At 41.7% G+C, this 27,626-nt stretch overlaps 1 protein-coding gene across 1 annotated transcript in view; it reads right to left on the minus strand.

The window, feature by feature from the left end:
* The window catches only part of LOC126411812 (acid sphingomyelinase-like phosphodiesterase 3a), a 1,193,501-nt gene that overhangs the window by 432,981 nt on the left and 732,894 nt on the right, over positions 1–27,626 (minus strand). Inside the window, exon 3 of the mRNA XM_050081397.1 lies at positions 17,029–17,097. Coding sequence (XP_049937354.1) covers positions 17,029–17,092 — 64 coding nt within the window. The 5' untranslated portion in view covers positions 17,093–17,097. The remainder of the gene's footprint in view (positions 1–17,028; positions 17,098–27,626) is intronic.

Raw genomic sequence — 27,626 nt, forward strand, 5'->3', positions numbered from 1 at the left:
CCGTCTCCATGAAGCTGGGCTACGGTCCCGCACACCGTTAGGCCGTCTTCCGCTCACGCCCCAACATCGTGCAGCCCGCCTCCAGTGGTGTCGCGACAGGCGTGAATGGAGGGACGAATGGAAACGTGTCGTCTTCAGCGATGAGAGTCGCTTCTGCCTTGGTGCCAATGATGGTAGTATGCGAGTTTGGCGCCGTGCAGGTGAGCGCCACAATCAGAACTGCATACGACCGAGGCACACAGGGCCAACACCCGGCGTCATGGTGTGGGGAGCGATCTCCTACACTGGCCGTACACCACTGGTGATCGTCGAGGGGACACTGAATAGTGCACGGTACATCCAAACCGTCATCGAACCCATCGTTCTACCATTCCTAGACCGGCAAGGGAACTTGCTGTTCCAACAGGACAATGCACGTCCGCATGTATCCCGTGCCACCCAACGTGCTCTAGAAGGTGTAAGTCAACTACCCTGGCCAGCAAGATCTCCGGATCTGTCCCCCATTGAGCATGTTTGGGACTGGATGAAGCGTCGTCTCACGCGGTCTGCACGTCCAGCACGAACGCTGGTCCAACTGAGGCGCCAGGTGGAAATGGCATGGCAAGCCGTTCCACAGGACTACATCCAGCATCTCTACGATCGTCTCCATGGGAGAATAGCAGCCTGCATTGCTGCGAAAGGTGGATATACACTGTACTAGTGCCGACATTGTGCATGCTCTGTTGCCTGTATCTATGTGCCTGTGGTTCTGTCAGTGTGATCATGTGATGTATCTGACCCCAGGAATGTGTCAATAAAGTTTCCCCTTCCTGGGACAATGAATTCACGGTGTTCTTATTTCAATTTCCAGGAGTGTAGTTCTCATGCGGAAAACTACACTGCTGCTCCAAAGAAATTTGTATAGGCATCCGTATTCAGATATACAAATATGTAAATAGGGAGAATAAGGCGCTGCTGTCGGCAGCGCCTATAGAAGACAACAAGCGTCTGGCGCAGTTGTTGGGTCGGGTACTGCTACTACAATGGCGGGTTATTAAGATTTAAATGTGTTTTCACGTGATGTTATAGTCGGCTACAAGCTTTGGGACACAGCGTCTCCAAGGTACCGATGAAGTGCTTTTTTTCCCATACGACTATTTTACGAGTGTACCGTTAATATCAGGAATCCTGTAAGACATCAAATCTCCGTCATCACTGTGACTGAAAAAAGATCCTGCATGAATGAGACCAATGACGATTGAAGAGAATCGTTGATGGTGACAGAAGTGCAACCGTTCCGCAATTGCTGCAGATTTCAATGCTGGACCCTCAACAGGTGTCAGCGTGCGAAACATTCAACGAAACATCGTCGATATGGGCTTTCAGAGCCAAAGGCCAACTCATGTGCGTTTGATGACTGCACGACACGAAGGTTTACGCCTTACCTGGGTCTGTCAACAGCGCCATTGGACAGTTGATCACTGGAAACATGTTGCTGGGTCCGACGATTCTCATTTCAAATTAAATCTAGCGGATGGATGTGTACTTATATGGAGACCACCTCATGAATCTATGGACCTTGCATGCAAGCAGAGAACTATTCCAGCTGACGGACCTATTCCAGCTGACGGAGGCTCTGTAATGATGTGGGGCGTCTGCAGTTGGAGTGATATGGGAGCCCTGATGCGTCTAGATACGACTGTGACAGATGGCACGTAGGTAAGCATCCTATTTGATCACCTGCATCCTTTCATGTCCATTGTGGATTGCGATGGACTTGGGCAATTCCAGCAGGACAATGCGACATCCCACACGTCCAGAATATGCTACAGAGTGACTGCAGCAACAGTCTTCTGAGTTTAAACACTCCTGCTGGCCACCGAACTCGCCAGACCAGAACATTATTGAGCACGTATGCAATGACTTGCAACGTGCTGTTCGGAGGAGACCTCAACCCCCTCGTACTCTTATGTGTTTTTGGACAGCGCTGCAGGGTTCATAGTGTCAATTCCCTCCGGCAATACTTCAGACATTAGTCGAGTCCATGCCACGTCCTGCTGCTGCACTTTTGCGTGCTCGAGGGGCCGCTACGCAATATTAGGCACGTGTACCAGTTTCTTTGGCTCTTCAGTGTGTAAGTATATAAGACTCATCTAGACTGTTGTAAAGGTGCCAGAGTCAATAATTAAATGAAATATCAATTTGGACGAGATAAGGGATCTTTCATAGACTCTCAAGGAATTAGGGAGCGAGACACTGTTGATGATCCGTCTGACGCTAGGACATGACATTTAGCTTAGCTGACGGAGAGTATTATGGGTGAGAAACTGACTATGCAGTGACGCTGTATCTCACACAATCTCTCTTTCCTATAATCCTCACCCAATGATATCGTTATGCTCTGTCATTACACTCTGATACACGATACAGTACACATATGAATATGATACGTCGATCACGAAAGCCACATTTATCGAGTCCAGGGGAAAGCAGTGAGCCATATGGAAGGTATGTTCAATCTCTGTCAATAAACAGCTCCAAGAGTAACTTATTTACATCTTATTCTTTTACCAGTTAACCGAGTTTCTTGTTGTTGTATTCCTCTTGCTGAAACTAAGCACACGTGCAGATCTCATTCTCAGTTTCAGTAGTATGTGTACCGAGCACATTTTCTATTGAAATGGCTGTCATCCGAATAAACGATAGATGATTGCTTTATATAAAGATGCCTTCTATTTGTTTGTTTGCAAATGACACGGTTTAATTTGTAGCTACATTTTGTTTCACAGGTCGCAATGTCTCACCATGTCGAAATCTATTGAGTATGCCTCTGCTTGCTGTAGAGGTATAATGCGTAAAACGAAACTCAGATCCTTTTCTCGAAAGGGCACTTTGCTTAACGACAAACCACCGATAGAGAAAAGTTTGCTTTACAGTTGCAGCTTGTGTTGGTATCCAACGTCTCAAGAGTGAAATTATGTTGCGTTTCAGTCACATTTGATTTTAACGGTGGATTGAAAGAGTTGGAAATATATTTTACTTAGCAATAATATTGAATTTATTCAAGTAGCCCATTTCTCCATGACGTATGTAATGTGTACATTACATCAGTCGCTATTGAGGTTTGGAACCACCCACCAAACACAAAAGGGGATGGAAAAATAAAAATTTAAGTCAAGTAGTATAAGATGAAGGAAACCTGTGGCAGCACCGACTTGGATATCAGACGGTATTTTAAAATCGAAAGTGGGTCACGTTACATCGTGAGATAATCGAACGATTATTCATTTCAGCATAGATTCTTTCATTCTCTAGTTACGACTAATGTTTTCTTTTTACGCTTGACAAGAACGCTGATGGTGTTAACACGAGCCGAACGCATTGAGATCATCCTAATGTCTGGATAGAGGAGATCGCAGAGGTTTTCAACCAACCTCACCCACACAGACCATCCATTATTCATAGTGCGATGGTGAAACTTATCGCGAAATCCATGAAACTACCTCTTTCGGAGTCAAGTCGAAAGCTGGACGTCTGCGGGTGTAGCAGCACCAACTACTCACTGAAGAATCCGGAGAGTAGCATCCGCTGCTTCTCGCAGCAGAATGATGCCCACAAACAAAAGACACGCTCACAAAATGAAAATGTTACATGTCATCGAAAGTGATCAAATACGTCGGCTTTAGTCTGAAGGATGCGTGACACGTAAACTAGACAACGACCGTAGTTTTCCCTACGACGCACTACTTACGATAGATGGAGCTGGTTTCTATGTGTACGGAAAGATACTGATGAAAGGTCACCCCTCAGCGGTTTGGACATACTTGAGTTACCCGTTTCTCCGGAGTTGGGATAGATTCCATAGGTTTAGTGGAGTGACGTTCCCCCGATTTAAGTCCGTTAGATTTCTGCATGTGGGGACGTATGAAGGCACATGGCTATGCATCACGGATTACAAACCTTTCGTTAGCCATCGAGAGGATTTTTTTCCGCATTCCGGTTCATGCGATGGTTAAAATGCATGAGAAATGGGTGGAGCGCGTAACTACCACAAAACGTGCTGTACTGTACGTCGAGCTTCCATGTACCCTTAATATGATATCACCAGCACTTGTTATCTTCACAACATGCGTCACTGAAGACTGAATAAAGCTGGGGCGAAATTAATGGTGTCAATGGCCTTGCCGCAGCGGTAACACCGGTTCCCGTCAGATCACCGAAGTTAAGCGCTGTCGGGCTTGGGTAACACTTGGATGAATCACCCTGCTGGTCTGCCGAGTACTGTTGGCAAGAGGGGTGCACGCTGCCCTTATGAGACCAATTGAAGAGCTGATTGAGTAGCGGCTGCACCACTCACGAAAACTGACACTGGCCAAGAGAGTGGTGTGCTGACCGGTGATGCCTAACGGCTGAGGGACGCACGGCGAATGTTCGGTACCGTGGCGCCCTAAGGCCTGTTCGGCCGGATTTTTTTTTTTTTTTACAATTAGTCATCATTCTTTCTGACGTGTAAATCTCTGTGTGATACGTCATATTTCCTCTTTCCTTACGAAGGTTGAAAGTTGCATCCAAGATGGTGGCTTCCAAAATGTGTTGAAAACATAGCATCACAGGATATCGTCCTTCACCCATTTCGTACTAATTGACTTTAAGCCTCAGTTTATCCGCATCTTTTGTTTTAGAACACTGGTTCCAAACCAGTGGCGTACATTGCACAATTTTGCCATTAACTTAATGCTTGTATTCGTAGCAAGATAATAGTTTATTATTCGCACATATGATTGGTATACATATAAATTAGGAACACATAATTCTTTTACCAGACGTCATTCCGATTCCACGTTCTCCGCCAAACGAAATTCACTGTGCTCCTCCTTACGTCGCTCGTGTCAATTTTGCTGACAGTAGACTAAAACAACTCGTAAATGCCTAATTGATTGTACTCCTCCTTACCTCGCTCTCTTCGATTTTGCTGAACTCATAAAACCTGTCTGTTTATCTCGGAACCCCGAAACAAAGCGAAATCCATTGCGTTTACTTTTAATCAAAATAGGAGCACCCTGATCCGGATACCTCATTGTTGATGTAAAGTGGACCTTCATTTTCACATTTTACGTGTTAAAAATTAATAATTCTCATCAATTTTCTTGCAATATGAATGAATTCTAAGGTTTTTATCGTTGGGTAGGCGACCCAGGTGGGTGTATTTGTGTGTGAGCTTGTGTGAATGTATTAAAGGGGCATGTTTATCTCCCATACGTCACGTGCTGCTGGCTCACGTCTTTCTAACATTGACAGTTTGGTAACGTTAATCAAGTTCAGACAGACAGTATTCAGAGTAGCTGTTCCTGCTGGAGCCGTATATTGGCATTTAAAACAAATGATACAGTCCAGCCTTGCTGCACATTCTAAGTAGGCTGTTTAGGTTTTTACGTTGGTAACGCCACGTAGCGCTCTGTATGATAATCACTGACTGCGTTGTGTACAGTGTGTGGCTGGTTGGCATTGGTGCTATATTCGCTTTTGTAGTGTTGGGCAGTTGGATGTGCACTGCGCGTAGCGTTGTGCAGTTGAAGGTGAACCGCGAGCAGTGGTGGATGTGATAGAGAGATGTTACTTTTGAACACTATTAAGGTAAATACATTGTTTGTTCTCTACTAAAATCTTTCATTTGCTAACTATGCCTATCAGTAGTTAGTGCCTTCAGTAGTTAGAGTCTTTTATTTAGATGGCAATATTGGCGCTCGCTGTATTGCAGTAGTTCGAGTAATGTAGATTTTTGTGAGGTGAGTGATTCATGAAAGGTATAGGTTATTGTTAGTCAGGGTCATTCCTTTGTAGGGATTATTGAAAGTCAGAATGCGTTGCGCTAAAAAATTGTGTGTCAGTTTAGTGATGATCAGAATAAGTAAACAGAGAAATGTCTGAGTACGTTCAGTTTTGCTCAGCTGTTTGAAAATCAAATAATGTAAGAGGTTTACCAGCACAGTAATTCATAATTTTTTCTAATTGGACGTTTCAACATCAATTAAGGATAGGGAGTATCATTTGGGCAAAAGCAGCCATCAAACTGACCTGGTCACCCCACTGCCTCCCCCTCCTCCCTCCACCAAAATATATATCTATTAACACCACAGTAGCAAATATTACCAACATCCAAATTGGAAACCAAGATTTCGTTTGAACGCCTATACAGTTGGTTAAAACAACGAAATAGAATTATGCAGCTGCGCGGCAGAAATTCCCATTTCGTATCGGAAGCGTATATATTTTGTGACTGCTTAAAATCAGTTACCGTAAATGTCGGGAAAATTACTTCAGATTTGCATTTCCTGAAGATGCGGAGATTGGCACTGATCCTCGAAAGTTCGAGTCAAAACTTTAATATCACCAGACTTATCTACTCAGAAGTTTATGCTGGTAGTTATCTCAATGTTTCTCAAGAATATCGGCGTACCAGGCTGTAGATACGGCTATCGTTATATACAGCGCTCTCGATGACAGCGCCACTACGTTCTGCAGCGATATCTTACATACTCTGCGATATGACGTGGCCGTTGTGGCTGACAACTGTGCTGGCATTTTCCTCGTCACGAAACCCTTAGATAGCACATAATATTATCGCTATGAAGCTTGCGGTTTATTCTCGTGATCTTATTTCAGACGTTCTTACGGTTATAGAAATGTCACAGAAGCGATAATACCTCTGAATTTGGAGAAGAACGTTTATTGGGAAGTCTACTCTTCGCTGCACTGTTGGATCGGGATAAATGCTGAATTATAAAATACAGGAAGACCTGCTTGGATTCAACGAGTGGTGCAGGAGCTGATAGGTGAATAAATATAACCGTATAAAGTATAAATACGCGAAACATCCATTATTGTTCGATTATTCTATTGGAAATAAATTATTTGAATATAGAAATTCACAAGCCGTTGAGTATCGGTACTTTATTTAAGATTTTTAAAAGTTTCTCAGAATCTCATTGATTGGATTTTACGTTTTGCCGCTTCTTTTTATTTTATTTAGCTATAATATATTATTATTTAATTTTTTGGAGTCATCAGCCTTATGACAGGTTTGATGCACCACACAACGTATTTCTTTCCTATGCCAACCTCGTCGTTTCAGAGTAGCACATGCAAACTACGTTCGGAATTATTTGCTGGATTTAATCCAATCTCTGTCTTCCTGTATAGTTTTGGCCCTCTACAGCTCCCTCTGGTACCATGGAAGTCATACCCTGCTGTCTTAACACTGTCGTATCATCCTGCATCTTCTTCTTGTCTGTGTTTTCCATATATTCCATTCATTTCAGATTCCGCGCAGAACCTCCTCATTCCTTATCTTATTAGTCCACGTAATCTTCAACGTTCTTCTGTAGCACCACGTCTCAAATGCTTCGATTCTCTTCTATTCTGGTTTTCCCGTTGTCCACGGTTCACTGCAACACAATGCTGTGCTCCTTCCTGAAATGAAGGCCTACGTTTCATACTAGTAGACTTCTCTTGGCCAGTAATGCCATTTTGCCAGTGCTAGTCTGCTTTTAATGTCCTCCTTCCCCCGTAAGTCATTGGTTATTTTGCTGACTTGGTAGTAGTATTCCTTAACTTCATTTGCTTCGTGACCATCAATCATGTTCTCTTTTCTGCTATTTCTCACTACGTTATTCTTCAGTTTACTCTCATGCCGTATTCTGTACTCATTAGACTGTTCACTTCATTCAGCAGATCATGTAATTCTTCTTCACATTCACCCAGGATAGCAATGTCATCCGCGAATCGTATCACTGACATCCTTTGACCTTGAATTTTAATCCCACTCGTGAACCTTTCTATTAATTCCATCATTGTTTCCTCAATGTACAGATTAAAAAGTAGGGGCGAAAGACTACTTCCTTGTCTTACATTTCTTTTTCTTGGTCGTCCACCCTTATGATTTCCTCTTGGTTCTTATACATATTGCGTATTACCCGTCTCTCCATACAGCGTACCCCGAATTTCCGCAGAATTTAGAACACCTTCACCATTTTAAATCGTCAAACGCTTTTTCCAGGTCTGCAGATCATATGAACATGTCTTGATTTTTCTTTATTCATGCTTCCATTATCAACCCCAACGTCACAATTGCATCTATGGTGCCTTTACCTTCCCTAAGGCCAAACTGAGCGTCATGTAACACATCTTCAATTTTCTTTTCCATTCTTCATGAGCTGTTAAGATGATTGTGCGATAATTCTCTCACTCGTCAGATCTTGCTGTCTTCGGAATTGTGTGGCTGATATTTTTCCGGAAGTCAAATAGTGTATCGCCACACTCATACGTCCTACACACCAACCAGAATATTCGTTTTGTTGCAACTTACCCCAAAGATTTTAGAAATTCAGACGGAATGTTGTTTTTAATTTCACCGAAGGTTTCTTTGAGTTTGCTATATGCCGATTCACTCCTTTAGACAATCGTTTCTTTTTCGATTTCATCACATTTTTGGTGCAGCTATTTTATCTTAGCTTCTCTGCACTTCCTTCATACAAAATCCGTTAACGATATGTATTTCTGTACTCCGGAATTCCCATATTTGAGTCTTTGACAATACCGGTGGCAGACTGAGGGTGACTTCTTATGCTGGAAGTCTTTCTGCGCCAGTGCTGAGTATTAACCAAAATTTTAACGGGAGCGAATTTCGAACCTGGGACGGAGGACGTTTTGATTACTGATCGAAGGCGCTACTCTTTGCCCTCCGTTGCAAATTGCAGTCACTATGCGAAACTGTCTTTTATGAGAAATATGCATTTTAAGCCGCCATATGTTAGACGTTTTTCCTCAAGCTGATGATGGTTGAAAGAGCGGAGACTGGTTGAATAAATGTAAACAATCATATTGAAGGAACATCCACAACTGAGCGTTACACCAGAAGTTGAAAATCCCGCTACAGTTGTAAAGTTCGGTCGTGTAATAATAAAAGAACTTACAACGGTAGCGGCGTTTTACATCTCTGAATAATTATAAGTTATACTGCTGAGTGGCAAATAATTTTCATTCTATAAAAGTGTCACGGCTGTTGCCAGTTACCAAGATAAATTCCTATAGCAGTAGGAACTATTATATTACTAAGACAAGGTCCACATAAGAACAGTTGTCAGAAAATCTGAGACTCGTTGAAAGAATCGAAAGGAAGTATAACTGAACCACAAAAGAAATGGATAGCAAATCAGCTTCTACATGGCACCTTAATCATGATGGGTTGACAGAAAAGCTAGAGATCTAACGATGATTATCGAATTTCGGTATAGCATCGTTTACTCAACAAATAACAATTGTAGGATCCACCAGATTGGCTTACCGCATCACGGAGACGTTTAGTGTCGAATTCTCGAGAAAGTGCTTTTTAAGAGGAGCAATGCCACATATTACATCCTCCCTCGTAAGTCTTGTCAGTGGAATACGAAGAGAATGTCATAGAGATGAGAGCCCATACGGACGCTTACGACCGCGCTCCTTCATTTGTGAGTATAACGGGGGGAGGAATGAGATGACAGTGGTACACGGAGTACTCTCGACTACACACCGCACGTTGGCGTCGAATAACCGATTTATAACAACGAGCAAGCACAATGATTGTCTAACACAAGGAGGAAAGTAGTGCTGCCTTTTATATATACATGGGGTTGCGGTTAGGGATTTCCGTTCAAACAGCTGTAAGACTGTTGCAGAAATAAAGCAGTATTACTAATCATGACGTCATGATTTCGCCACTGGTAGAGGGTTTTGCTGACTTCCCCATAGACCACAGTGGTCGACGTCGACAGCGGCCCCGCCGGAAGGTGCCTCCTCAACCACGTTAGCTGACCATTTGGCTTTAATGACAATTTTAACAGTCGAGTATTGTACTCTTCTTATCAGTATTCATTTTATTTAAAAGTAGAAATTACATTTACTGCTTTAAACAATTTTTTAACAAGTACCATTCGTATGCGTTCTTCCCACAGCTATTGTGAATGTTATATTGCGATTACCATTTGCATGAACGTTTTTTCTGCCTGCTGCGCAAGCAGAGCGCCACTGCGCTACATGCTCAGCACGAAATGACTATGGGAATAACAACTTACTCCTAACGACACACCACTTCTGTTATGCCTAATGTCACACATTTTCAGTTTGTAAGTTTCACTCAGCGTCCTTATCTGGATATTGTCTGTGCCCCCAGTTGATATGAGATACGCACGGCGAAGTCCTCATGATGCCAGACGGATATACGCCTACATGAATATTAATTAAGTTTGAACTTTGCTATTGGAGCGTCATCCTCTTTAAGTTGCGATGTGTGTTTTCTGTGAAAATATTGTCACGCAAATAGTCTCTGTTCTTCAGTAAAGTAAAATGATTTTGTACTAGTAGACATTTGAATTTAATGACAAATAGTTCCTCCATTATACAGCTTTCACACTACAACACATTTGTTAATTACTGCGTAACCTTGTTACAGAGCGAAGTGCCCTTACGTTAGATCTCAGGGCCTCTCGCTTCAGAAATGCTTGGAATCTTTGGAATAAGTCCAAAGTCAACTGCTCGTTTACAAAATTAGTTTCAGATGCAAGTGTTAAGTACTTTTCCCAAATTTTGTTGAAATCGGTCTATTAGTGTATGACCTTTTCACTATCGGCCCAGAAGGTGATAAAGACGTGCTCAGGCCTCCGGTGCGACTTTGAGTCCTAGATTAAACCCGCCGTTGAATTATCGCTATCAGTTGCTGTCATTAGCTCACACCTCCATTTTGGATTTGTGGTTGTTGTTTTATTATGTGTCATATAGGGTCTTCCATGGTTCGCGCGGCTCCCCCCGTCGAGGGTACGAGTCCTCCCTTGGGGTTGGGTGTGTGTTGTCCTTAGTGTAATTTAGTTTAAGTTAGATTGTGTGTAAGCCGAGGGACCGATGACGTCAGCAGTTTGGTCCCATAGGAACTTATCACAAATTTACAATTTTATGGTTCTCTTTTCCTTAGATAGGGTAGTGCCTAGCGAGAGTCTTTTGGAGAATTTGTTTGTTCTGTGATCTAGGTACCAATGCTGCGAATTAGAATGTAGGCCAAAGACGTAACATTTCTGATGATTTTTTTTTCTGACTAGATGATGTCGAGGATTTCGTTGAGATGAAGTTTATTGTTTCTGTAAAATTAGAAGAGACTTGTGTAGTGAAATTTAGGTGTTTAAAACATAGATTTTCATACATTGTTATTAAAAATAAAAAAATCAGGTCTCGTCTTGGAACACTTTGAAACGTCCCCTTAGAAAAATTATTAATTACTGTGCTGGTAAACCTCTTACGTTATTTGATTTACAAACAGCTGAGCAAAACTGAACGTACTCAGACACTTCTCTCTTTGCTTATTCTGATCATCACTAAACTGACACACAATGTTTAAGTGCTAAGGAATCTGACTTTCAATAATCCCCACAAAAGAATGGTCCTGACTAACAATAACCTATACCTTTCATGAATCACTTACCTCACAAAAATCTTCGTTATTCGAACAAAAACTCTGGAATCTCACTCACCACATCCACCACTGCTAGCGGCTCACGTCCAACTGCACAACGCTGCGCTCTGTCCACATCCAACTGCCCAACACTACAGTAGCGAATATTCCAACAATGCCAATCAGCCACAGACTGCACACAGCTCAGTCTGAGATTTTCTTACAAAGCGCTACGTGGCGTTAGCAACATAAAAACCTAAACAGCCTACTTACAACTTTTCTGATGAATCGTGGAGATTTTTAAATCCGCAAACATTTACATCTCACAGTCGAAATCATCACTCACCTCTTCTATTTTTATGAAGATAATATTCTAAATCTCAACGAAATACCCGAGAATATGAGTTCAGTATAAAAAGAGAATTTACACAGTAGAAACGAGTAGCTTAGGGACTTAACCATGTTGATCAGGGTTAGGCAGATGCGCCATTGTGGGCGCGGACGCCCGCATGAGCCCACACTGGTCGCCCGCTGGCGCTGTCAGCCAGACGTTTACCTCCACCTCTGTGTTTACATCGATCGTTTGTTACAGATGTGCGCGCGGCACGTTCGGCCTGTTTACTTCCTTCCGTTAGCGTAGTAGGTGTTGAAATCAGTTCACATTACGACAAAATCACTGAAAGGAAGATGCCTCAGTAGGAGTTAAAATCCTCAAAACGAAAATCGGTCGAAAAACTTCAAGCAACAGTGGGAGGAAAATTACTTTTTATTGAAACACAAAAAGCCCCTCATTGTTTGTTTTGTAATGTTCTTCTATGGTCGTGGATGAAATACAAAGTGAAGCGAAATGTTCAACTCCGTCATGAGAAACTGGTGATCACTTTACATACTGAGGAAAGAATGCCAAACTTCTCGAACCAAAACATGAAATAGAGAGAAAAAAAAGTTCATATAAATGTAGACATTTCTGTTATATATATACCGCATTATGTGATTTTACCTTCGGTTTTACCTCTTCCTCGTAACGTATCTACAGGGTGAGAGCCATATCACGAAAGGCAATAGGCAGATTCCATACTTTTAGATTTCCGAAATGAGTTCGACACTGTACTGGAGACTGTTAACGAAGGTACGTGAATACATAGTAGGATCCAAAATATGTCGCTGGCTCGAAGACTTCTTAAGTAAAACAACCCAGTATGTCGTCATCGACGGCGAGTGTTCGTCGGAGAGAGGGATAACATAAGGAATGCCCAGGGAACTGTAACAGGAGTGTTATTTTCTATATACGGGATCTGTCTGGTTCGCTTTGATACTGTGGTGTACAGGAAGGTGTCGAAGATGAGTTACTGTAGGCTGATACAAGATGACGTAGAGAAAATTTCTAGTTGGCTCTTAATATTAAAAAATGTAAGTTAATGCGGATGGGTAGGAAAAACAAACCTATAATGTTCCGAAACAGCATTAGTAGCGTCCTGCTTGACACAGTCACGTCGTTTAAATATCAGGGCGTAACGCTGCGATGCGATATGAATTAGAAAGCGCATGAGAGGCTTGTGGTAGGGAAGGCGATTGGTCGATTTCGGTTTATTGAGTGATTTTTAGGAAAAGAAGACCGCGTAGAGTTTGTCATTGTATTGTGCTAAGTCGAATTGCAGACGATCAACAGCTTCTCTATCGTTTGAAGATATCGTCTGAACGTGTGTAGTTGCCTCCGTTTTTTTCAACGAAGCTGGAACGATATCTTCACGCTCAGAAGAAAGTGGAACATGACGAACGTACTGTTCGCGTAGGAAGACAAATACTCATAGACAAACATCGAAAACCAAATTGATTGTTTCAGAACCTATAAATTGATGTGCAAAGCCTTAGTGGCCAGATGGCGCGTAAAAACATACGCGGTAGCCTAAATTCGTTTGCTTTTCTTCACAACAGAATTGTTGTAAGCTATTATTACTTTGTGTAACAAAAGTGTAGTCTTTAAGGATACTTTTGTTGACTGCAGCGGATGGAGCTCTTGGAATAATTGGTGAAATACTACGCACATGTTATACAATGTCGTAAGTAATCATTGCATTGCCATACTGTAATGTTTGCGGCAGTGCGATGTATACGAATATAACTACAAACGCAAGTGTCAGCTGCCGGTCGTGTATTATAGTCATTCTGTAGTCCCCTTCTCGAAAAGGTGAACGCGAGCTGTGATCGCATCGTGCCAACACGACGATACAAGTGCCCATCGTGCACTCCGGCAGCTCCCGCGCCCAGCCCTCATCTAGGTAATTACTATTCAATTAACTTCTATCTGCATGTCACTACGTAATTTTTTCTGAAGTGTAAACTCACAGCCGGTGTGGCAGTGCGGTTCTAAGCGCGTCAGTTTGGAACCGCGTGACCGCTACGGTCGCAGGTTCGAATCCTGCCTCGGGCATGGATGTGTGTGATGTCCTTAGGTTAGTTAGGTTTAAGTAGTTCTGAGTTCTAGGGGACTGATGACCTCAGTAGTTAAGTCCCATAGCGCTCAGAGCCATTTGAACCATTTGTAAACTCACACTGTGAAAGATATTTCACTGTAGTCGACATAATCGTCTTGGAAGATTCAGCAACTGTATAGACATTTAAGATAATTCTCATTTGTTGTTCCGTCTCAGTTGCACATTCGTAATTGGATTGCATGTTTAGATCACTCTGGATCGTCTTCACATCCAAGTAGTTGCCTCAGCAACCCTTCATGTCTGCTCATAGCCACATATCACAGTACTCTGACTTTCAAGGTTCTTTCCCAGTTTTTGTTCTCTGTAATTTTGTAGCAGAGGAATTATCGAAAGCCACTGCACGGTAAGAAAACTTCAGCTCCCGGAAGGAGACACACCGCGCCGTACGCATTGTGCAGCCACAAAGAGCATGGATATTTCATGCTCTACGGCCCGCCCGCGACAGCGCATCGCAAAGAAATGCCAGACCGAGTCCCATTCCGAAGACTCTTTTGCCCATTGTACTTCATTATTTCACAGTGATCATACTGATGATTAACTATTATTTTCCAATATGCTTTATTAAAGGTTGTACAAACACACACACACACACACCAGAGACAGAGAGAGAGAGAGAGAGAGAGAGAGAGAGAGAGAGAGAGAGAGGGAGAGATAGGCGAGGAACAGATTAAAAGATAAGAACGTTCATTCAAGATAATAAATGGATACCTATTTTACAATATATTTTGATATCTTGCTATTTTTCTACGTAGTCGTACTTGAAATGTGTTTGTCGCACCACTATCCTATGCTTCTAGCATAGTCAGTTGCCACCAGGTTCCTGAACCAGTGACTTTCATATTCTTTCAATTGATTGCCATTTCCTTAGTGGTTTCCGCCAACAAATACCCTTCAAATTCGGAATTGATGGTAATTAATCGGGATCAAATAAGGACTGTAAGGCAGATGGTCGAAGACTGCACATGTTCTTCCGCATATCCTTCAATCTAATTGGTTTTCGTTTCACGTCGAGCGGAAGCCAACCTGTATCCAGTAAAATCAAGAATGATCATAAGGATATATTTTATGGTGTGTTACAAGACTGAGCGACAATGCGGGACAATAGCTTTACCGCCGCATTTAACCTGGACAGCATTGGCCAGCAAGCTGGTCCCACTAACCTGCAATGATGTGAGCAGTTGCAGTTCAGACGTCAAAAGAGACGGGCAAAGAAGCAATATAGCTTCGAACCTCATTTAATTTTTAAAGAGTATGAAATAATATTCGGCAAAACTCCAGCACTACCGTACGCTTCTTAGGTGATTAGACGGGAAGCATAAAATGCTCTAGTTCTAACCTAATATAAAGCAAATAAGAGTGATGAAAACCCTTACCTTAAACACAGGTTAACTTTTCTAAGCGAGCTATTTTTGATGCAAAAGCATACTGCAGGGATTTCGCCGTATTATTTAATACTGAAGCAACTGAAGGTATTAATTACATTCAATCGTCTGGTAATCACTTAGCTCCTTCCTTAACCGAATCCGAGAAATACATTTCATTTCTGGAACTCTCATCTGCTACGGTTAGTGACCAGTCGATCGACGACACAATCCACGAAGCCAACTAGGAGCCGCATTTTCTCCTCTTCTTTTATGACGTACCGCTCTATACCTCACAAGTTTTCGACTGTGACATGTGCGAAAGCTGCGTGCGTTAGTTCCAGTGCGTGTGGCAACTTGAAAATGTCTGTGAATTCCTAAGGGACCAATCTGCTGAGGTCATCGGTCCCTAGACTTACACACTACTTAAACTAAAAGAAGCTTTTGCTAATAAGAACACGCACACATATACCCAAGGGAGGACTCGAACCTCCGGCGGGCGGGGCCGCGCAATCCGTGACATAGCGCCTCTAACCGATCGTCCACTCCGCGCGGCGTGGCAGCTTAACAGTCTTGTTAATTCTCGAGCCAAATCCAGTTCTGTTGTGTTCATTTGTAATCGTAGAATGGCGAATGTAAAAATGCAGCAATTTATGGTGTTCTCAATGCTGTGAAAATGATTGTTTTTCACGTTTCTACGACACTTATCACCACTACATCTGTTTTATAAAACAACAGACATATTCCAAATAAAGAGTATTTGGTTTTCATTCTTGTCCTAAAAAATTAAATAGCTTTTTAACTTAATCATCCATTATGAATAATCTTTCATAAAATATCGACGATTAAGAATTTATATTGGAAATGAAAACAGAAATTTCGCGTACAATATATAATTAGAAATTAGAAGACGTTCATCATTAATAAAAATGATGATGGATTTTACAGTTACGAGATGTAGTTATTTCAAACTGAAAGAAAATAAATTGACTGAAGTGAGACTTGAACCAGCGAAATTACCTGCAGTATGTTATCAGTATGCGCTGCTACCGGTTCCACTACACCTCCTGTGTGTAATTGTAATTACACTGTATTAGATACAGTGCCCCGGAAAACTTCAGAGCCGGTTATTTCTGTAAGTTTATGAAAAACATTAAGAACAATCTATTTCTGGGCACTTTTTAACCATGTGTTCCACATGCGTGTTTCGCTATGGAACAGGGAGCGGTGTCAGTCATTTTCGTACGGCGTATTAGCAGCGTGACAATCAGAGAACAATAGTGCAGAGACCGTGACTGTATACGATTTTTGAAATAAATAAAGCATAAGTAAGAAAAACGTTGGGGATATAATACATTAGAACACCTTAAATTTTTATTTAACATAGCTTAGAAATAATATATCTAACATATGAGTAGGACCTATTTCTGCAGCCAAGCTTCCATGAAGACACATCTAGAAACTTATTAAATATTAAACGTAATATCTACTCCCTACAAGGACGTCATATGGTTTGATCTGGTACAATGAAACGGTAGTCTGATAGAATACATGTGAGATCAGATTTAAACAAGTTTATTTTCTTTACTTCGCTCTCTGTCACTTATTTTCAGTGGGTAACAAGTTAACAAAATCACTCCAGCCGCTTAATGACGTAGTGACTCTTCGACTTTTTACACATATTCTACATTCTAACGCACTGATGCAGCTGACTTACCAATCTTGGCGTGCGACGCAGTGAAAAGCAGAATAAGGTAGAGGGCAGCCCCAATGATCAGCATCCTGCCTGCAACAGGAGAAAACAGGAAACGTTACACTAATGCTGCGAGAAACACAAAAGACAGATGTGCCACTATTTGATAATAGTGCATTCTGGTTCTCGACATCAATGTAACAGGAAATAACAGACATCTTTACGGTACTGGAACACTCACAACATTTTCGAATGCCAATATTGCGAAATATACTATATATGAAAATTACTTCTTTATTATATCAACCACTCGTACCGTAGTTGATCTGTCATCGCTTCCGAGGAAAGGCGGGAGTTGGTCTCAGGCGGTCAGAACCATGACGACGGGTCAGGGCATATTGTGAAATTCTTCTGCCAAAAAGGAGAAATGGAATCACTGTTCACTATACGACGCTGTCCACTTTTACTTTGTACTTCACTCGAAAATCGCAAGCACAACCACTACTAACGATTCTGAATGCCACTCGCTGGTACGGCAGTTGCTCCTGAATAATAAAAAGTGTGTGGTCTTTCACATGACTACTGTGAGAACTTGCGTTAATTTTCGGTTGCATTGTACTTCATACAAACTTAATAGCTGTCGATTCAACTAAATACCTAGGGATTACGAATAGGAATATTTTACATTGGAACCATCAAGCAGAAAATGTTGTGGATAAGGCAGACCAAAGACTGCATTTTAATGACAGAACTGTTAGACGATGCAGTAAATATTCTAGTATTCGAATTTACAACTGCTGTCTACGTGAGTAATTCGGCAGTATATACTGTCGGTGTAGAGAAACACCGTCATTCAAAAAGTGCAAGTAGTTTTGGTGCAAATTATATGTCCACTAAGTCTCTTGCAGAGTGTCACCTGGTAGTGGTCTAGTTATTAGCGTCCTTTCTGTGGTCTTTAGTTCGAAGGCTGGTCTGACGCAGCTCCCTCCCCACTCTAGTGTATCCTGTCCGGTTCTGCTAGTAGTGATACTGTCTACACTACGCTTATCCGTCCACTTCTGGGGAATTTGTCAGCATTACAAGGAAAAACCTTCATTTCAAAAATGGCTCTGAGCACTATGGGACTTAATATCTAAGCTCATGAATCCCCTAGAACTTAGAACTACTTAAACCAAACTAACCTAAGGACATCAAACAAACCCATGCCAGAAGCAGGATTTGAACCTGCGACCGTAGCAGTGGCGCGGTTCCAGACTGAAGCGCATAGAACCGCTCGGTCACACCGGCCGGCAATCTTCATTTATCTACTCCTTCATACAATTCGAAGTCCATTGTAGTCATGTGTTTTGGGTGGCTAAATAGAGCACACCCTCAGGAGGTCAAATAATTTATGATTTTTCTTAAAAGGGGGAAAACTGTGCAGTGTGGCGTGATTGACGGTAGGATTGCACAACTGCGAAACGTTTTGGAGAGATGTTGTCACTCCCTATGTGATGTTCTAAGGAAAATGACCACGCCGCTCACATAACTGTTGTGATAGTTGTGATTTCTAGGAATTTTAAAGAAAAACGACTGTTTACAGCTACCAGTTCAATTCTGAACTGGAGAAGCAATTCACAGGTATCTATGCATAGAAAACCGCAACATTCATATGTGGGTACGCCATATTACATGCAGTCTCTTTACTGCAACCTACACTCATTTGAACCTGCTTAATGGATTCATGCCTAGGCCTGTCCCTGCAGTTTTTACTCCACCCTCTACTACAGCCCGTTACCAGACTGACTGTTCCCTGATCCGTGAGTACGCTCCCCATCACCAGATGCCTGCTTTTGGTCGAGTTGTACCATAAATTTATTTTTTCCTCGATTGGATTTACAACATTCTCATTATTTACTCAGTCTATCCGCCTAACCTTGAGCATTCTCCTGTAGCCCTGTACTTCAAAAGCTTTTACTCTTTTCTTATCTGAATTGATTATCCTCCACATTTCACTTCCATACGAGGCTACACACCAGATGAGCGTCGTTTGATAAGTATGGTAAATAAAGCGAGAAAAAATGTTTGTTTCGTAAACAACTCGCCTTCCTTCTCGACATAGTTTCCTAGAGGGATGTACACTAATCCAACGATCCTTCAGCTTTTCCATCCCATCGGAAAAATTTCTGCAAAATTCTCGTTGACTGCTACTATCAGTACTTCATTAGACAAAACTTGCACTGTGCGGCTGGTCCCCGCGGAGGTTCGAGTCCTCCTTCGGGCATGGGTGCGTGTGTTTGTCCTTAGGATAATTTAGGTTAAGTAGTGTGTAAGCTAAGGGACTGATGACCTTAGAAGTTAAGTCCCATAAGATTTCACACACATTTGAACATTTTTGAACAAAAATTGTTTCCTGGCCAAAGTTTTATGTTAGGGAATTGTAAGAAGTGACATTCGGCTTAGTCTGGTGAATACTGTGGATGGGAAACCAGTCCAAAGCCCAGTTCATGCACCTTAGCCATTGTTGACTGTGATACGAGGGGTGGTGCGTTACCGTCGCTAAAGAACATTTATTATTATTATTATTTTTTTTTTTTTTTGCCGTCTGTTTCCAACCAACCTATTGTTGACCGATTGAAAAATAAAGCCCAATGGGTCCAGTTATGGTTCTGCCTTTTTGCAAGTAATCTATCTGGTTTATTACCTAGGGATACTAATAAAAGGTAGACATTACCTTATCTGCTGACGCAATGGTCTTTGCCTTCTTTCGTGTACTTTCAGCAGCATTTTTCCATTGTTTTGACGACCGTTTCGACTCTCGTGTGTAACAATGGATCCAGGTTTCATCAACAGTCACAAACTGGCACAAAAGGTCTTGCGGACTGGGATTAAACATCGCCAGAAATCATGCTGAAATGTTGTGCATGTTGCGCTTTTCGTCGATTGTGAGCAATCGTGCCACCACCACGCTCACAGCTTCTTCATAGTCACTTGCCCGTGCAGAGTATTATGCAACGGCTTACATGAGATGCCTGCAGTCTCAGAAATCTTAAGAACTTTTGTTCACTGCTCTTACATAACCATATCACGGATTTTGTCAGAGGTTTCCTTTCTGGTGATCTCAGCTGGACGGCCGGAGCGTATCTCGTCTTCGGTGCTTGTCCGACCACGTTCAGACTTATTAATCCAAAAGTAAGTGTTCTTCAACGATGATGCAGAGTCTACGTGAGCTTCATCGAATTCTGTTTTGATTTCTCCGGAAATCCAGCCCTTCAAACTGAAATTTTTAAGAACAGCATCAAACATGATTTCTCTTCTTTACAATTATACCCCCGTTGTTCTTTCAGACAAGGCTTCATAAAACATGTGTGTCTTTCTCAGAAATGATTTATTTGATTGACATAATACAAGATCAAATTATCGTACAACTTTTATTAGTTAAAATCTTCTGAGTAATTAGGCCGCGTCATCTTTCCTCTAAAATTATCGACGTTTCGACCCCTCTGCTGGGATCATCCTCAGGATCTTCCGGTGTCCACTACTGCTAGAACACTGGCAGAGACGAGTTTCACGTCCTCTTAATTTTGGTAGGCTAATTGAAGGCTAATGGCTATGATAGCCATTCAATCGACAGGGCTTTTAGACGGAATATTAATAACGCTAATAAGAATGACGAGGAACCGCCTTCTCACTCCGTTAGCTTACCGTTCGTTCTGGGGTCACAGGCCGCATAAGCAGAATTCTAAAGAAAAATGGTGTTCAGACATCTTACTAGAGTCAAAACAAAATAAAAGATTTTCTCCAACGGGAAACGGAAGCTCGTGATTGCCTCTTCAATGAAGGCGTCTATCAAGTGACATGTGGTGGCGGCAACGTGTATATAGGTGAAACGGGAAGAACTGTTAAAGAACGCATTAAGGAACACGAAAGGCACATGCGTCTAAAACAAACTGCAAAATCTGCAGTAGAGGAACATCATGAGAACTGTGGCTCCGACATCGATTTCAATTACGCACGTGTGCTGGCTAAAGAGACCAATATTTAGAGAAGAAAGGCCCGAGAAGTGGTTCAAATTTCCAAGAATGCTAGTAATTTCAATAGACAGGACGGCTATAGGGTCACGGCATCGTTAGCCCCTGCCATCAAGGAAGTGAAGATGCGGCCGCGGTGTACGACCAATACAAACTACGCGCTGAAAGTCACCTCGGCCGACCATAATATTTTGGGTAAACATTCCTCCTCCCTTGCTCTGTCCGTTTCGAATCTAGCCAATGATGCCGGCCAACCAACAGCCGTAGGAGGAATTTCGACCAACAACTCTTCTCCAGCATAGATCTGGAATAGTGCCTATCTATCCAATGACGATGGGCCACTAATAGTACCCATAGGAGTTTAGCCAATAAGGCCCCTCCTTCTGCATCAGTGTGGGAGTATTAGTCTATGGCTATGGTCCAACTACGGTAGCCAAAAGAATTTTAATCAATACTACCACTTCTCTAGCACGAACGCGGGGAAAACTTCACTATGTAAGAGGAGGCGGCACTGACAGTGTACTAACAGTGGTGGACACCGGAAGATCCTGAGGAAGATTCCAGCAGAGGGGTCGAACCGTCGATCATTTTAGAGGAAATATGTCTAGGCCTAATAAACGAGACGATTTTAACTTCAGTGACAACGGCATAAAAGCCTACAGACTTACATAACTTTTATTATGTCAGTTGAGAGAATCCGTTGTACCTCATGCATGATTCTCCTAATGTAATTTTGCTTCCTATAGTCTATATTTAAAAGGCACTGCTTATGTTTCAGTTTACTACGAAGCTCACTTTGCGTTCGGAGTAGTTTCCTAACTGCTCAAAGAAGCTAATCACTAATAGTGATTTTCTTCTCCACACACAAGTCGGAGGTTAGTACAACCAGATCAGGACGGCACGCACTAAGCACTAATGGTGTGTATGATATCCAGTGTCATCAATCACACCCACTCGCGGTCCGTCTGCTAGGTATCACGGTGCTGGGTTAGCCGGCTGTACCTGTGTGGCGGCGGGCAGGTCACCGCGGCTAATCCCAGTGCAGCGCTGATGGACGGCGGCGGACACCGGACACGGCTAATGAATAGTTACACGCGCCGGGCGCTCCCTTCAATGACCGGAATACCGACCGCTCTGCGTGGGCGGCAGTGGCACCGCCACCAACAGCAGCTGTGGAGATGATGATCTAGGCGACCGGCGCTGGTAGCAGGCAAGCAGGCAGCGAGCGATCAAGTCCGCAGTTCTTGACCTCTGCTGCTTACATTATGCGGGCGCTAATTGCGCGGCACCGTATTGCGGATTAATTAAGATAAAGCGCCAGTTAGTCGTTAGGCAAGCTAGTGGCTATACCGACATACGATGTGTGGTCAGTGCATTATCGTCCACCGCGCTGTAATCCTCTCTCCAGACTACAACGACTGGCAGCCTGTCAATAGAAAGACTGTTCTGGGTGTTTCATCGGCCCATCACGTGCAAAAATTCACCTATACTGCACAAACTATACCTAAAGGACGACCGCTGACAAGGAGCTAGGTACACACGTAGAGTTCCGTTGTACCACGAGACATATTTCCGTTATCAGAAGTATTTCAGCGCTATTCATTAAATGAAAACCATCGTCTGCAGTCGTAATATCTGTGCGTACGCTAAATCAATAAATATGCTATAACATTTCATGTTCAGAAACAACAAGCATTCTGTATGTGTTACACCGAATGCTCATATTTGAGGTCACTCACATAAAAATGTTGAGACAGTGAATTTTGTTTTATGTATGTTTACAGCTGTTTTCTTTCCACAAGTTGCAATGATTAGGTTGTAATGATATAATTTTTTTCATACGGTTTTGTTCAGGACCTTTCAAGAGTACAAAGATGGATGATTTCTTTTACGTAGCATATAAAGAACAGGTGGGCGAGCTTCAGTCATATTGGATAAGAAGCTTGTTGTTGGTGGGAGTACTGAGAGGCAGACAAAATCTGCGCCATTTTTAATGTTATGTAAAATTTTTATACTATTTGTAATTACAAACTAGAGAGGCCGTTCTGGCAACGTGCTTCGTGATGCCAGCAGTTAGAATGTGTTCATAGCCCTCTTTCCACGATGACAAAGCGTGCGGCAATGTGAAACTGTGCAAGGGCTTCGAAATTCTAAGAAAAATAGGAATAAACCCTAGGGGTACACGGGTAATATACAGTCCAATATGAAGAAGAAACAAAACGGAGCAATGGAAGATAATGGAAGAAATGCTCGGATTAAAAACGATGGAAAACAGAGATAGAGTCTTTTAACCCAATTGCTTGATCTTCACATCGAAGAAACAGTGACAGAAATAAAAATAAGGTTCTACAAGGTAATACGATATCAATGATTCTTTGATGACACTGCTACCCGTAGAGGAAGTGAAGAAGAACTGAGGCCCCGCGGGATTAGCCGAGCGGTCTGGGCGCCGCAGTCATGGACTGTGCGGCTGGTCCCGACAGAGATTAGAGTCCTCCCTCGGGCATGGGTGTGTGTGTTTGTCCTTAGGATAATTTAGGTTAAGTAGTGTGTAAGCTTAGGGACTGATGACCTTAGCAGTTAAGTCCCGTAAGATTTCACACACATTTGGACATTTTTGAAGGACTGAGGCCATACTCAGTGGAATAAGGAGATTAATGAGTGTACACTGCAGACTGAGAGTAAACCGAAGAAAGACGAGAGTAACGGTGGGTAGCATAAATGAGATTAACGATAAGCTTAGGACCGAAATTGGTGACCACGAACTAGACGGAGTATAAGAACTCTACCTTGGAAGCAAAGTAACACATGGCATCCAAGAACTTACAATTCACAGAAATACAGCATATGAAAACCACATGTGTGAATTTTGAGTAGCTATGCTATTAGTTTAAGAACTATAATAGCAACAAAGGCTCGCAGTTTTCCTAACGCCACAATGTACTGAATATGAAATCAAGTTATTCTCCACTGTTATAGGTATTCCACTAAGCACTTCAATAATGAACGCAAGATTATAGGGTATGGCCTGCTATGGTGTGAATGACGGAAGTACAATATTTTTAAGTTACAATTGAAAGAAAACAGCCCTCGGTCACTATTTTTAACGAATTAACCGGGTTTCAACACTGCTAGGAGTGTCTTCCTCAGAATTTAAATCAAAGAATAGTCTATAACATGGTCACAGAATTATGATTAAAAAGGTATGAAACAGAGTGTAAGTACGGAATCATCGTGAAAGATTGGCAGTACTTATGTTATTTATAAAATAATAAATATGCCAAAAGGGCATTAGTCACAAAGATATTTAAGATAAAAAAACTGTGATGGCGAGCCTCTAAGGGCTGCTCGTTACTTGCGCGGTTACAGGTTAAGATGATGAATGCTCCGATGGATAGTAACACCAAGTAGTAAACTTGGTTGGTGTCTCATGCTAGGTTGGCTTCTTTGAAAACGAACCCAGTGGCTTTCCTGCCCCTATATCTGTCCTGCTCAGGTGCGCGCTGAATCAGTCATTGCCTCATTGTTGATGGGCTGTTAATATTCCTTCTACGAATCGGTCAGTATCTCACCTCGGTGGCCCTTTCACTTCTGAATCCAACTGTGAAAACCTTGTTTAATACTTCTCCCTCTGCCCTTATTCATGACCTCTCCACTACAACTGAGCATTAATACTGTATATCCATTGTCTAGCGCAGAGGTCATCGAGTTCTCAGTTTTCATTTCCATGTCATTGTACTTTGACTCATATTGATTCCAGTTTCCGTTACAGCATTTAAAGATAGACTTATTATCCTGTAACAGTCACTCGGATACACCTGTTTTCCTCTTTTTTTACTTCACTTCGTTAGTACCTGCCAAATTTGTCTCTCCAGTTTATTTCAATTTATCCACATTTTTCAGTCAAACCAGAATAGGCTTGTTCGTTCTCACGTAAAGTTACACAAAGTTCATATTTCTTAACAGAATTTCTTTAAGGTTTTTCCGTATCAGGTGCCAGAGCCATAAATTTATTGAAAGACTATTCCGATTTTCAGACTGGGCAGCATTAATGATATTTATTTCACGGTGCAACTTATTTCGGTGATGTCTCATATTAAAGTGCTTAAACATGTCCCCATAGTTTTTCTGAGTCGCTCTGTGTAGCTATAACAATGTACACCTGTCATTCACACACATAAATAGTACGACAGCAGTTATATACTGTATTTATGTAAGAGACGTACATTATATATACTGCGGAAGGAGACGTTAAAATTACAAGAGTATAAAAGCACTTGAAATGATACATCAGTGAAATTAGCTAACTGTGTGAAACAAATGTCATTATAATACTGCCATAACGAATAATCGAACTGTCGTTTGACTTCTTTCTCTGAACACAGAATGTGTTTACCTTCAGAGAAAAAGCTAAGTTTCATCTTAAATAGACTGGTTACTTCAGATTAACATGAGTGACGGTCTCATGCGGTAAAAAAAAAAAATAGTGACTGAATTGTTTATCGAAGTCATCAGATATTGAAAAGTTGCTACACTCTTTAGACACGTGGCTACTGGATAGCTGGCTCAACAAAATTACATAGCATGTGTAACTGTTGTTTCACCATGATTTTTAACATAATAAAAGGAAACAGTCGCAGTTTCATCATGACTTTCAGATCCGACGGCTGCAAAGCTTGCCGTTAGCACTGAATTGTGACGTATTTCTTGTAAATAGCGTTCAAGAAAACTTATGGTTTCGAGAAAGACAAGCTGAATTTATCTAACTTGCTTTCAGCGTAGTAAAAGAAAATTTCAAAATGTTACTTTAAGCAAAACTTTTTTGATATAAAAACCAATTCCCTGTTAAAAAGTAACATAAAAGAAAAAAAGGGAAAGATTCAAAGTATTTCAATTGCCGAAAGAATTGATAGCGAAATCAATTTATACGTTACACATGTCTTAATCTCGTTTTCTATGTAAATATTCAGAGTTCCACTCTTTGTAACAAAACTAATATACGATATAACTTTATCTTCAACAAAACTAATATAAGACATAACTTTCTGTTCTGTCACACACAAACACACACACACACACACAAACACACACACACACACACACACACACACACACACACACACACACACGCACACATAATTAATGGCGTAAATGCATACAGTTGAAAGTACACAATACTAGAAGCTAAAAAGTGCCAGTAAACATAGGGTCGAAAATGCTCACCTTAAGAGCTTCGAGCAATTTTTCATCTTCGGTACTGTGAAACAAATTTTTTCTACTCCAAGTTCTTTGCCTTCCACATTTTGGAAAATGGTAGAATGGACAAAAATAAGAAAAAAATGTCCAGCAAACATGTGCTCTAAAACGCATACCTTAAAAGTTACGAGCACTTAATCATTAGAAGAGTTGTGTTTCAAAGTAGCAAAGATGAACAAGAGTTCATAACTCTTGAGGAATGTATTTTAGATCAGATGTTTACCGGATTTGTTTTTTCTTGTTTTGGTCTCTACTAGCAGTCCCCAAAATATGGAAAGCAAAGAACTTGCAGTAGAAGAGATTTGTTTCACAGCATCGAAGGTGGAACGTTGCTCGTAGCTCTTAAGGTGAGCATTTTCGCCCCTATGTTTACTAGTTGCCCTTCATTGTAATAATATGTGATTATTAAATATGAAAAAATAGCAGAATAGTGCAAAATATTAATAAAAGAAAATATGCATAGGCATAGAGAAGTAGCCTGTTTATTTTGTGAATAGGTCCAGGTATCGGACGGGATTCTGAGCAAATGATAGTACTAAGGGATGTGTTCTCTGATATCTCATAAAGTGTCTTAATACTGAAGCAAGTATGATTTTTTAAACATAATGATCTACCTTCTTAACTGCATCCGAAAGTGGTCTAAAAGGTGCATGCAGCAGTGTAATGCCTTTTAATGTTGAGGATGGAACTCTTCACAAAAGATTCCAAGAAACACACTAAAATTTGAAAGAAATATATCCGGAGTCAAAACTATTGCAGTATAAACATCACCAAGCCGAGCTGTTATGCGACGCTCCATCATTGTATACATCAAGATGGGTGAACACCACTAAGATAAACCCTCATTTCCTATTTGACAGAGATACAGGGGCAGCCATTATTCTTATATATGGAACTACAGCATCTGCTACCTTTGGGTGTGTCATTTGGGGCTTAGGGTTCAAAATGGTTCAAATGGCTCTGAGCACTATGGGACTCAACTGCTGTGGTCATCAGTCCCCCAGAACTTAGAACTACTTAAACCTAACTAACCTAAGGACATCACACACATCCATGCCCGAGGCAGGATTCGAACCTGCGACCATAGGAGTCGCACGGTTCCGGACTGCGCGCCTAGAACCGCGAGACCACCGCGGCCGGCTTGGGGCTTAGGGAAACTACTTCAAACGTGTGTGTGTTTACAGGTGTTTATGGAAACGACAGTTTCATCAGACACTTTCCCATTTAAACCCTCCTTGTCATTGTTTACTTTCAATCATAACAGTAAACATCCCTATTCAAGGGAAAAAGGAAGCTGGTGTATTAACTTTCTTAGATTTGAACAAAAATATTACCTAACGTGTTTTTGCCTGGAGA

This window comes from Schistocerca serialis, chromosome 1, assembly GCF_023864345.2.
Source record: "Schistocerca serialis cubense isolate TAMUIC-IGC-003099 chromosome 1, iqSchSeri2.2, whole genome shotgun sequence".
Taxonomy (NCBI): Eukaryota; Metazoa; Arthropoda; class Insecta; order Orthoptera; family Acrididae; genus Schistocerca; species Schistocerca serialis.